The sequence below is a fragment of the Phacochoerus africanus genome, chromosome 6 (assembly GCF_016906955.1).
Source record: "Phacochoerus africanus isolate WHEZ1 chromosome 6, ROS_Pafr_v1, whole genome shotgun sequence".
NCBI lineage: Eukaryota > Metazoa > Chordata > Mammalia > Artiodactyla > Suidae > Phacochoerus > Phacochoerus africanus.
In genome coordinates this window covers 112,216,567-112,229,588 of record NC_062549.1, presented here as the reverse complement: position 1 = coordinate 112,229,588, position 13,022 = coordinate 112,216,567, and the positions used below count along the sequence as shown (strand labels likewise).

At 48.1% G+C, this 13,022-nt stretch overlaps 1 protein-coding gene across 2 annotated transcripts in view; it reads right to left on the bottom strand.

The window, feature by feature from the left end:
- VAV3 (vav guanine nucleotide exchange factor 3) overlaps nt 1–9,730 on the bottom strand; it is a 373,579-nt gene extending 363,849 nt beyond the window's left edge. For both annotated transcript variants that reach the window (XM_047785154.1, XM_047785155.1), the window contains exon 1: nt 9,393–9,730. In XM_047785154.1, coding sequence (XP_047641110.1) covers nt 9,393–9,596 — 204 coding nt within the window. In that variant the 5' untranslated portion in view covers nt 9,597–9,730. The remainder of the gene's footprint in view (nt 1–9,392) is intronic.
- Nucleotides 9,731–13,022: the final 3,292 nt, after the last annotated feature.

The following is a 13,022-nucleotide window of genomic DNA, read 5'->3' as shown; positions in this document are numbered from 1 at the left end:
CAATCAATTTGATGAATGCCTATTTAGGTATACGTGTTACCTACGAGTCCCTGAGTCAAATTCTAGAGGTGTACATAAATTAAAAAGCCTTTGGTAGGAGTTCCCGTCATGATGCAGGGGAAACAAATCTGACGAGGAACCCTGAGGATGCAGGTTCGATCCCTGGCCTCCTCAGTAGGTTAAGGACCTGGCATGGCCGTGAGTTGTGGTGTAGGTCGCAGGCGTGGCTCAGATCCTGTGTTGCTGAGGCTGTGACTGTGGCCAGCAGCTGTAGCTCTGATTCGACCCCTAGCCATATGCCGTGGGTGCGGCCTTAAAAAGGAAAAAAAAAAAAAAAAAAAAAAAGGCCTACGGTAGCTTCAATAGGTCCCAGCCTTAAGCAGGTCACAGCCTGGAAGGGAGACAGATAAGGAAAAGATAGCAAAACAGTGCAAGGAATGCTGGCCCCCAACCACGTACACCCACCCAGCAGCACCCACCCAGCAGCGTGTAATCAGCCACAGGAGGAGCTGGGCCGTCCTCACGGCAAAGGTGACAGAATCTTCCTCCTTCAGACCATGAAAAAGGGTATTTCAAGTAGAGAAATGGGCATATGCAATAGCAGAGAGAACCTACCAGCTCGGTTCATCTGAGAAGCCATAAAAAGGTCAGGAGCACAGAGGGATATAAAAGCTTTGCGATATGAAGCAGGACCGGCCTGCGGACCCCTGCAGGCTTACTAAGGAGCTTAGGTTTTATCCTGTGGCCCACCGGGGGTACCACTGAACAGTTATATAAGGTCAGACTGACCCGCCCCAGTCGTTCGGGTCAAATGTTGGGAGTCCTTGGTCACCCCCCATCACAGCCAATGTTCATCAGCGAGTCTCTGGCTCTGCCATGAAAATGTATCCTGAATCAAATGAAGGAAATAGCAGCAGACGAGTGTGCAAACGGGAAGATCCAGGAGAGAAGCAGCTGATGCAAGAAAGCACAGAGAGGGAGTGGAGGAAGACCGGGCCTTTGCAGGAGCACGAATAACTCACCCACGGACTTGAAAGCCTCGCGGCGATCATCTACAGGCAAGATGCAGGAAAGCGGGAGCCTGAGGGAGCTCTCCTCTGACCACGTCTGTTTTCTCAGCGACTAGGAAGCAAGATCACCCATTGGAGGGAAGAATGGAGATGGAAGTGATGGAAGTTCAAGAAGAAAAGATACCAGAGAGGCATCTGGGAGAGTCAGAAACTGAACGGGCTGGGGCAGTCTGCAAACTAACCGGTCTCAGTAACCCTTTACACTCTTCAAAAAGTAATTTCGAATCCTCAGCAGCTTTTGTTTATGGAGGTTCTATCTATCAACACTTTACATACTGGAGTTGTAAACTGAGACGTCTTTAAAACATACACTGGCACACAGTCACAGCAGTGACATCGGCAGTGTCATTCATGCAGCCTTCGGAAAACTCCACAACCCACTTGTGAGAAAATGCGAGTGGAAAAGGCAGTGTCTGAATATCATTATAAAAAGAGTGTCTGAACTTAAGGAACCCCTAAAAGCATTTTAGGGACTATCAGAAGTCCCCAGGTCATACTTTAAGAACACCTTGTTTATGGAATTCCCGTTGTGGAAATGAATCTGACCAGTATCCATGAGGATGCAGGTTCGATCCCTGGCCTGGCTCAATGGGTTAAGGATCCAGCACTGCCGTGAGCTATGGCGTGGGCCGGCAGCTGCAGCCCCGATTCAACCTGTAGCCTGGGAAGTTCCATATGCTCTAAGTGTGGGCCTAAAAAGCAAAAATAAAAAATAAACATTTGGTCACCTGGTTTAGCGAAATGTAATCAGATGGCTGGGTAGCCTGAGGTGCCCACCTGAGGTTAAGGATCACGAATTTAAGGTGATGGCCGTCAGCTGGTATAGTTTTTCTTCCACCAGGCTCAGCAGCTGAGACGCAGGCAGGATTTAACCAGGACTGTACTTTACCCAGATGAGAATCACCAACCAAGAGAAGCTAAGGAAGTACCCATAATGGCTATGGTATTTAAGCTGAGTAGGAAGGAGATGAAGATCTGAAGGCAGTGAAGAGGTGGTGGGACCAAGAGTTCAAAAGATTGCTGAATTTTAGGTATTACTAGAATAATCCAGAAAGGAAGGCTTAGCAAGAGAGTAGGATGCTTGAAACAGAATACGGAAGGTAACTGGTAACAACTTCAAACTCAACATCCAAAACCGACTGGGCTCCCGTTCCGTCTGAAACCGGTACCTCCTCTGTGTCCCCCTAGTCACCCGGGCCTGAAACCTGAGACTCAACCTAGAGACTTTCCACTCTCGCTGCATCCGAGAGGTGCCAAAGTTTTGTCCATTATACCTCCTCGTCCTCTCTCATCTTTCTTGACCCTCCCTGGCCCTCCACTCCCACCCCTTCTCTGGTCCTGCATCCACCGGCCTCTTCCTCTCTTGACTGAACTTCAGCAAGCCTTTCTCGTGCCTGGCTCTGCCCCCTCCAATCCACCCTTCACTCTGCCATGGGTGAGCCTCCCACAGTCAACTCTGACCTTGTGATCACCACCCCGCCCATGAAGTGACAGTGACCACCCAGCTGGGGGCGGGTGGAGGCTGCCTCTAAGGATGTGTGGTCCACCAGGGCATGAGAAGGAGGTAACGCCAGTGTCACGAGATGACACAGGAAGAGGATACAAAAAAAAGGCAATCAATCAAAGAAAACACTCTAAAATCCTTCAGGAATGTTCAGACAAAGAGAAGCCAGCAAAGGAGGCAGGCAGAGAAGGAGTATCAAAGGTACAAGAGAACCAGGAGAGGGTAGTGCAGTGGGAGTGAAGGGTTTCAGGAGGAGAGGAAAAGTCAGTGATGTGCATTGCCGCTCGAAATTCCAGAGAAATGATTTTCAAAGGTCTGTGTTTGAAAACTAGGAAATCCGTGGTGATCTATACCGGATCCACCCTGTTGGCATTACAAACTGGATATAATTCTCCCCCTCAAAAAAAAAAAAAAAAAGGCACTGTTTCATTTTCTTCCCGCTGACAGCTATAGGACTGTACCTCACCAATAAAGTTTCAGCACTGCAATTGTTTATCCCGGGCTCTGGTTCCTAGAGAGCCCAGGTTAAGCCATCAAGTATGCAGACAGAACAAGTGCTTAAGATGCCTGAGCTACTTCCCATGAAAAGATCTTGATGGGTGTCAAGTTTAAAATTACGCTGGCCAGGAGAACACTCCAACAAATGGCAGAGAGGTTACTGACTCCTGAAAGACTAAATAATGGCATTATTCTGAACGGACTGGCTAAATATACAACTGGCACACCACTCTTTTGGGTCAATAGCCATCTTTTTTCTCTCCTCGGGATACCCCAGCAATTTTTATACAGCTCCACCTTGGGGGATGGGGGGTGGAAAGGGGTTGGTAAGGAAATGCAGACATGTATTCGGAAAGCACACTTGAATGCTACAACTAATATAATTAGTTTTAAAACAATGTACTGTTATATGTAGCAGAAACAATGTTCTCTTTAACTTGAAGCAGGAGTAAGGGTTTAAAAAAAAAAAAAAAAAAGGCTTGTTAGTAGCTCAGAAGGAAATCCTGGGGACAAAAGTGGTGTATTCGTTTAGAAATGCTTCATCACCAACACTTGGTGCTCAGCGGAAAATATTACATGAGGGGGAAAAAAAAAAAACATGGAAATCAATGACAGAATTGAAATGGTATTCAGCAGGGCAGCTTTCGGAATGAAAAGAATTTTTAGGAACATGTTAAATATGTTTCACTTATATTTTCTTATGCATGTGTATACTTTTTTCATGCACACACACATAGATGAGTGTGCCGTCTGACAAAATCTGTCCAAATCTAAAAAAGCTCGTATAATCGCTATTAAATAAAAATTCTGTATGATAAGAAAATAACCCTCCTGATTTCTTTTCCCCTACTAGCCACGACCTGGTTTATCAGCTCTCTCTACAGCAAAATTACCCCCCAACAGAGGTCTATGCTTGTGGTCTGGATCCTCTCCTAGTCACCCGACCTCTGCCGTGGAGTGTTGGCCTCTCGAACACCAAATCTGTTTTTGCCAAGGTCATCCAAAAACTTTACATTGCTTAATACGGTATTCTATCCGCAATCCTTGTTTCATCTGAAGAGCAGCATTTGGCATGTCTGATCACTCCTTCTAGAAATATATCAGTCGTCTGGTTTGCTAGAACCACACTCTGCTAGCTTCCCTCCTCCTACCCCGTGGCCCAGTACCAGTTCTCATCTCTCTGCACTCGACACCTGGGCAGGTCCCGTGGCTCACGCCTCTGACCCTGTCTCTCTACACTACTCTCCACGTGCCAGCACCCAGCGTCGTGATGGTAAGTACCACCTAAACCCCGATGACTGCAAACTTTACCGCTCCAGCTTCTTTAGCTGCCTGCTCGATATCTAGAGGCCTGCTGGGCATGTGATACACAATGAGCTCCAGACCCCCAAAACACACACACACACACACACACACACATTCCCAAGGCTCCTCCTTCTCCAGTCTCCTCCATTTCAGTAGATGATAACTCCATCACGCCAGGTAACCCTGGAGTCATTCTTGGATCCTCTCTTCCTCCTATCCTCCTATTCTGGCTCCATCAGTAAACTTCTGCTGGCTCTGTCTTCAGGATATACCCGGGGTTGGATTCTTCCCACACCTGCTCTGCTGTCACTCTGGTCATCATCACTTGCTCCAGTGGCTGCCTCGGCCTGGCTCTCCTTCCCTATCCTCAACACATCAGCCAGAGGGACCTGCTGAAAAGGTGAGTTAGGCCATGTGATGCCTCTTTCACTCAGGGCAAGGGTCAAAGTCCTTACGTGGCCCATCAGTCCTAAAAATCGGGCCCCCATGCTCTCTCTGACTCATCCCTACCCCTCCTGCATACACTCACTCTCCTGAGCCCACTGGCCTTCTCGCTGCCCCTCCAGTTTACCCGCCATTGAATCACCTCAGGACCCTGGCACATGGTATGCTCTGTGCCAGGAATGCTCTTCTTTCAAATATCCACATCTCCGCCTTCTCTCGCTCCTGCCGGGTCCTATTCAATTGCCGTCTCCTCAGAGAAGTCCTTCCTGACTGCCTTTCATAAAATCGAATCTCTGTTCCCTCTAGCCCCTTATCCAGGTCCTATCTCTTCATAGCACATCATACTATACAGCCATTTACTTATGTTTTGTCCCCCCACTAAAATATAAGTCCTTTTAGGGCAGGGATCTTTGTTGTGTTTGGTTTACCGCCCTAAGCCATTGTCTAAAACAGTGCCTGGCACATGGTAGCCACAAATATTCGTTGAAGGAACCCTAAAAACCTGAATAATACATTTTAAGAAAATTCAAAGTTTACCTGCCCTGTACATCATCATCAGCAAATTCATCAAATGTATTAGTCCCATCCTCAGACGTAATCGAGAGCAAAATTTTAAATGACAAAATAGGAAGATTAAGATGAATTCATCAACGATACATGCACGTGGGTACAGCCATTTATGGAGACCTACTTCACCACCAAGAGTGACAGCAAGCCCATGACCCACAGTCTTCCACAAAGACTGTACCACAAAGTTGTACCCCCGGTACAACTGCCACAGAAAGGCTCTTCTCTCCCAGAACTATGTGTGGGCTTGGTATTCTAGCTAGATACCAAGCTAAAGACTGTCTTGGATGAAAAATAAATCTGTCTAGTATATACACAGACTAGATTTCATGGACTGCGTGGACTTCCATGGATCATCTGGATTTAACTTTTATTCTTTATACTAAAAGGAACATGTTAAATATGTACCTAAAGGTGATTAACGTTTACTATCCTAACTAATAAAAACAAATCTAAATCAGGGTTAAAAAAAAAAAAAAAGGAGTTTCCACTGTGGCACGGTGGGTTAAGAATCCAACTGCAGTGGCTCAGGTCACAGCTGTGGCACAGATTCAGTCCCTGGCCCAGGAACTTCCATATGCTGCAGATGCAGCCATGAAAAGAAAGGGACGAAGGAAGGAAGGACGGACGGACCTATTTTCAACTGAAAATACCAACTAGCAAGACCCCAAAAAAGATGGAGGCCCAGAGGCAAAAAGAACATTTGCTACATAAGAGAAGTGGGATCCCCTTTATAACTTTATTTTGAAGAACAATTAATTAAGACTCCAAGATTCAAACCTACAACTGCTTAATTATTTGCAGGGTTATTATTTTTTAAACACAAACAAGGCAGAAGGCTAAAGAATGGAAAAAAAATTCTACTCATAGGAGATAAACACTCTTATTAATAGAGGCTACTCATTTTATAGACTTTCTGAAAAATTAAAAATAATAAGTTAACACATCAATATAGGAAAATTTCTTTCATCGACATCTGTTCATAACAGTCCTAAATACCACAAAACTCAGAAGTGAGAGCCTCCAGTTATTTCCTGGCTTAAAACATCAGGTGCTATAATGAAATAGTTTATTTCAAATTAATATCTTCAGCAGAATCTAAGCTGAGTGGACAGAAAGACGCTTAGACATGGCAAAAGCCACAGGTACCAGTAACAACAGCTCTAAATTCAGAAGAGCAAAGTCTGCAGGGACATATGTCAGAGTTTCACCAGGTTATCAGGTTATTCACTATTCAGTATGAACAGAGCTGATGGCCCAGGAGCCTTACAACCAGAAGCAGCTGGAACCCTCACCCAGAAAGATGAGTAGTTAGAGGCAGAATTAAAGTTATCAGTCCAAAGGAAGTTGTAGATCTTGCAACTGCTTCAAAAATTTGAGGGTAACTTATTACTTGTAATGTGACAATAGTAGGGAAAAAAATGTTTTAAGTCATTTTGCTAACGCTGAATATCTGTGAAGCACATCATCTCTGCTGAGCACTGTAGGCATGTTAAAAGTGTCCATGAATTATTTAATGAAACCATTTACTAAGTTTTGTTTAAGGATTTAAGGACAACCTATATAATACAAACTCAGCTGGCCAGTACTCAGCTGTTCAGCAACCTTAGCTCTCTGCAGTGTGGTCAAGATCAAGAAGGCTAGCAAAAACAGACATCACCATACTCAGGTACCAGCCTTCCAGCATGCACTTTGGGGAGAAGCCCACACTCGTAGAAAGTTAAAGGGAAACTGCACTTTTGGAACCAGAAAGCCCATGGTTAAGAAGAACCCAAAAGCACAGCAACCTAAGGAAGATCACTCAGCTGTTGAGCTCACTAAAACCTGGCAGCTTATAGGACAGAACTGCGCCATCATTTCTTTAGGGCAAGGATCCTGAGGCGTTCACTGCAGTACCCCCAGCAGGGAACAGAGTTCTTAGAGCAGCGTAGGCACTCGGTTTTCATTAATGATGTTTATAAGGACGATCCTTACTCATCAAGATGATTAAATTACATCTACTATATTCTACAAGGAGAAGGAAGAGCAAAAACGCATTTGAAAGGATTTTCATCCATGGTCCACCTTCAAGTAAAGCTTGGCTAGAAGGTTGAAACGGGGAGGTCCTCAGCTGTCCAGAAAACTTGATTATTGAGAACAACGTACTGAACAATCCCCAAGGGTTCCAGGCCACTCTAGTTGCAGGACATGCACACAGCACCATCCTCCCTGCTGGTGGCCAAGGCCGCCTGAGGCCACAGACCAGGTGGAAAACGGGGATCTGCAGAATGGAGAGCCAGCTGCAGCTCCCTACAGAACGCTGTTCAGAGCAGCAGCTCCCAGCTTGATGGAAATGCCAAACCCTTCGACGGGACATCCTGAGTCGCAACAACTCTTAAGGGGTCCAACGGAGTTAGCCTTCACCACCCAGCATTACAGGAGAGTATGAAATAAATTATCTAACTTCTGAAACCATATGGTTCTCACTACCTCCAAGTCTTTTCTTTCATGGGGACTGCTATCCAGCAGGCTGAAGGCAGACAGGCAAGGGATGCAGAATTTGAGGGGCAGAGGGGCCCTGATGAATACTGACATCAAGAATGTGTGTGCTCTAACTTCACGTTTTGGTTTCTGTTTTTTGTTTCTTAGGGTCACACCTGAGGCATATGGAAGTTTCCCAGCTAGAGGTCAAATCGGAGCTGCCGCTGCCGGCCTATGCCACAGCTACAGCACCACCAGATAAGAGCCACGTCTCCAAGGCCGGATCCTTAACCCACTGAGTGAGGTCAGGGATCAAAACCGCATCCTCATAGATACTAGTCAGATTCTTCTCCCTCTCCCCCCCCCCCCAGCTGAGCCACAATGGGAACTCCCGTGTGCTCTACCTTTAAATACATACTTATTACATCATATGAAGTCAGTTCACCTGCAAAAGGCACCGTTCTGGTTGCTAAGTAGCTGAGGCTCTGTATCACTCAGGATTAGTGCTAAAAGGTGTCGTAGAGGGAACCGTTTCCTCTCCCTTTTAAGCTAAAAGTGGTATTTTACATTCTGAAAGAGCAAACAGATTTGCTGAATTATGTTTAACAGCTTTCTGCATGAAAAGTTTCTGATGGGACCAAGAAACTACCATTCCACTGCGATGTGACTTTGGGGCGCACTCAAGAGTGCACAGAGCCTTCCAGAGCTGCAATCTTCTTTAACCCCTGGAAGAGGCACCTCCAGGAAAGGCTCCAGCCACAGAAGCCAACCATACACCATACCACCTGAGCAAGCGCGCTGAATGAAAGAAAGCGGAATCTGGAGCGAAACTTCTCGTTTCCTGTAGCTGTTGAGAGAGGCTGGACTCGCTCCTTCCCACATGGCTTAAGTCGAGCTATAAACATAACCATGGAGCTTGCCAGCTGGCCACAAGCTCTGGGGGCTTTCGGGGGCAGCCGCTGTGCTGTGCTCCCTTTTCCTCCTTCTGACCAGTGTCATTCCGCACAGATAACGGTACAAGAACGCCCTCCACTTCCTAGAGTCCTCATTTATGTCATGGTTCCTCTTTCAAGAAAACATGGGGACGAAACGCAAAGCAAAAGAAGAGACTAAAGGCAAAAGTACCCCCCCATCGGCGCCCTTCATCCCCCTCCATCGTCCCCATAAAAGAGCAGGTTCAAATTCCTTTTGTTGTTCGCCGACACACACACACACACACACACACACACACACACACACACACACACACACACACACACACACACACACCCCACGTAGGTGAAGGGCACCCAAGACAGATTGTTCTTTCCCGCCTCACAGAAAGCCCTTACGAAATCCTCCTACCATCTCAGGACTCTAGCATTCAGCTAAAGAGCTAATAAACCATCTCAAGTCAAGGTCCAAGAAGTGGTCCGCAAAGCAGAAGGCTGCGAGGCAGGGCACGCTGAGCGCACCTAGATGTTTGCATTTACACAAAGAAATTAGCCGGCTGATTAATGGGAGACGCCGGCTGGAGGCGGAGGCGCCCGCGCCGGCCTCCTTACCTGGGACATCTGAGGCCTCAGGTTGATCTCCTTCAGGTTGATAGAGTGCGCCCGGAGGTTGTTGAGCAGCTGGCAGAGCAGGACTCCATCGCGGAGGGTCTGAGCCAGGTCGAACACCTGCGCCGAGTCCCAGGTCACCCGGTGGTTGGCGGGCAGCACCTTGCAGTGGATGAGCCACTGCGCGCACTGCTTCCACGGCTCCATGCCCGACGGCTCCGGGACGCTGCCGGCCCGGGGCAGGCGGCGAGGATGCGGCGGCCGCCGCCGCGGTTCCTCCGCCCCGCCGACGCCAACGCCAGCCGCGGCGGGCCCCTTCCCAACGAGGGTGCGACGGTTCGAGGGAGCCGGCGCCCGGGCGGGTGGATCCGGGGCTTTGCGCGGGGTTCGGCTCCGGTCCCGGCCGAGGTCCGCCGCCGCCCGGCCGCCGCTGCAGCGCGTCCAGCGCTCTCTCCGTGCGCTCCGGCCGGCTCGGCGGCGACCGCCGCGCACAGGCTTCCGACTCGCGAGCCCGGCGCCAGGCAACTGAGCATGCCCAGCGCGCCGGCCGGTCTCGCTGCCGTCTGCGAGTCCCCAGAGGCGCGGGTGGGAGAGCGCGCGCCGCCCTGGCCTGGGGTCGGCGGCCCGGGCGCGGAGGGGAGGGGCGCGGAGGGGAGGAGGCGGGGGCGGGGATGGCCAAGGGGATCCCGGCGCTCCCGCCCACCGCCTCCCCAGGTTGGCGAGGCTCACACAGCCCCAAGCGTCTGAAGATCTTCTACCGGGACGCCTTCCCGGTTTGGGGAGAGAGTATCTGAACACTGTAATTCTGCGGGGGTTCCTGTTAGGACCCCCTAAACCGCGAGCACAATTTTTAAAGGATCTGAGAGGAGGGAAGGATTAATTGGGGCATCGGGACTCCCCGGGGGGAGGGCACAGAGCATCCTGAGAACGCAAGGCTGAAAGTTTTAGAGATCGTTGCCCCCACAACCCTTCCACCCGCTAAATTCTCTTCCTGCAGATAATTCCAGTTCCTCTAAGTTAGTTGCTTTTAAAGCTGTTTGGGCACCTTAAAAGCGTGTGTTTGGAGACGTCTGCAGAAACCCGCCCCCCACCCCAGAGCCTATTTCAACAAGAGATATTTTTCACTTAGAGATGAAGTGTCCCTCTCCCGTCGCAGGTTCGGAACTGTTGGGCGCTGCAGGCCCGGCCCTTTTGCTGACCGCACAAAAAACCTGCGGGAGAGAAATAGGCCTGTGAAACGCCCAGGAGTTCCCGGCGGCCACACTGCGCATGCGTGGGCGCCCAGGACCGGGGTTTGAGAGCAGTTAACAGCAGTCTTCAGCGGCACTGGTAGGGCTAAGCTGGGGGACGTGTAGTGAAAGTTGGAACAGGACCCCAGAACTCTAGTGCTGGCTGAGCAGCGCCTGTGCATTTCTTAAATCTTTGGGGGTTGCCCAACGCTGGCCCCTTTTACTCCCACTGTCCCTCAAAACCAAAAATAGTGTTTGAATTCTTTTTCTCAAGGTATTACCACATCCAGCTCTTGCCGTTCTGTGTAAATGTGATTCTGGGTCACTGTTTCGAGAGGTATTCTTTTACATTTTGAAAATAAAAATGAAATATGAAATCTGGGATTTTACATCATTTTTTAATTTTACATTTCCGTAGTTCAAACTTTCTATTATGAATCACATTAAGTTGATAAGCAGGGCAAAATATTATGTTTAAAAGTATTTCTGATAAGGACAGGGACTGCATGCCTTTCCACTAGCCTGTGACAAGAGCAGCACACGGTGAATGTTAAACAATAACTCAGCCTGAGGATTTCCTTTCCTCACGGGCATCCTTCCCCAGCCACTTCCTCTTGTGTTCAAACTAGATTGCATCAATGGTACAATGTTTCCTAACCTGTAATTTTGGCAAATATATCCTCCTAAACTTATCTTTAGAAAAAAAATCCAACCCATGTGAATCACCGTGCAGTACAAGGTCCTGCATAAAGAGAAATTAAAAAAGAAAAGAAGTTTCACGGAGTTTCCTTGTGGTGCAGTGGGTTAAGGATCCAGCAATGGCTAGGGTCACTGCTGCAGTGTGGGTTCAATCCCTGACTGGGGAACTTCCACATGCCGTGGGTATGCCAAAAGACAAACAAACAAAAACTGGAAAAGAAGTTTCATTAAAAAGGATGAAATAGTTGGAGTTTCTGTTGTGGCGCAGCGGTTAACGAATCCGACCAGGAATCATGAGGTTGCGGGTTCAGTCCCTGGCCTCACTGAGTGGGTTAAGGATCCGGCATTGCTGTGAGCTGTGGTGTGGGTTGCAGATGAGGCTCAGATCCTGCGTTGCTGTGGCTCTGGCGTAGGCCGGTGGTTACAGCTCCAATTAGACCCCTAGCCTGGGAACCTCCATATGCCGTGGGAGCAGCCCTAGAAAAGGCAAAAAGATCAAAAAAAAAAAGGAAGAAATAGTTAACAAAAATATAAATTTTGTTTCAGGTAGCATTCGATCACCTTTGGGTGTTGAAGGACCCTTCCAAAGCCCAGATAATATGTACTGTATCAGGAGGCAGACCAGGGCTTAGAGTTCAGACGCAGCTAGTTTCTAGCAACATGACCTGGAAAATGATCTAATTCCTCTCACCTCCAGTTTCCACACATATAAAATGGGAAAACAATATTCACCTCATAGTGTTGTCCTAGGATGTCTTGCCATTCAAGACGCAGTCTGTGAATGGCAGCTTGTTAGCAATGTGGATTCTTGGGCCCCATCCCTGACAAAATGAAATGGAACCTACAGTTTAACAAGATCCCAGGTGACTTAGATTTACATTGAAGTCTGAGATGCACTGACATCCTGCCTACCATGTGTGATGCCTAATATGTACTAAGAATTCAATCAACGTTAACCAATAGCTTTCAGTTCGCAAAAGGCAACAACGACCAAATAAATTCTATTTCACCTTTTACAGTTCATGTATATATTACATATATATAATACATATGTACACATGAATACCTCTCAAATACAGTAAACCAGAGAATGAAGAGAAGGCAGGAGGAAAATAAATGAAAGACGTAGACGAGAAGGAGACTTGTAGCAGTGCCGGGTTCTTCAGGTAAACAAGGAGTTCGGGGGCAAAAGGGGAGACCTGTGGAAGACTTCAGTATCAGGAATTGGGATGAGAACAAGAATGGCCATGGGCTTTTGTTGGCTGGCAGCTGCAGTTTTCTCCTTTAAAACCTCCCTGCCTAATGACAATGATGAGTTAAGTGACAGGGGACTAAATTCTGTCCGTGGCACCTCCTTGTCAGTTCTGGGCCCCCGTGTTCCAGGGAAGGCCATTCTTACATAGGTGACCTCAGACTCAAGACCCAGCGATCCCACTGCCCTGCAGGCCTGCGTCTGCCTCTGAGGCAGGTCGTCACTCTACCATCCGCTGAGTGCCAAGCCCTCTGTTGGGCCCTCTAAGTATATGATCTGCAAGTTAGAGGAAATCCCTCCTACCCCCAGTGACCACAGAGGAAGAACCAAGAGCAACCTTGCTCCTGGTTACAAAGCTCAGTAAGAGCCTGAGTTTGATTGGCCTCCACATCTCTGCTGTTTCTGTTCAAACTGCTCCCCACTGTAATAATTACCTTAGTGAGTTTCCTTCCT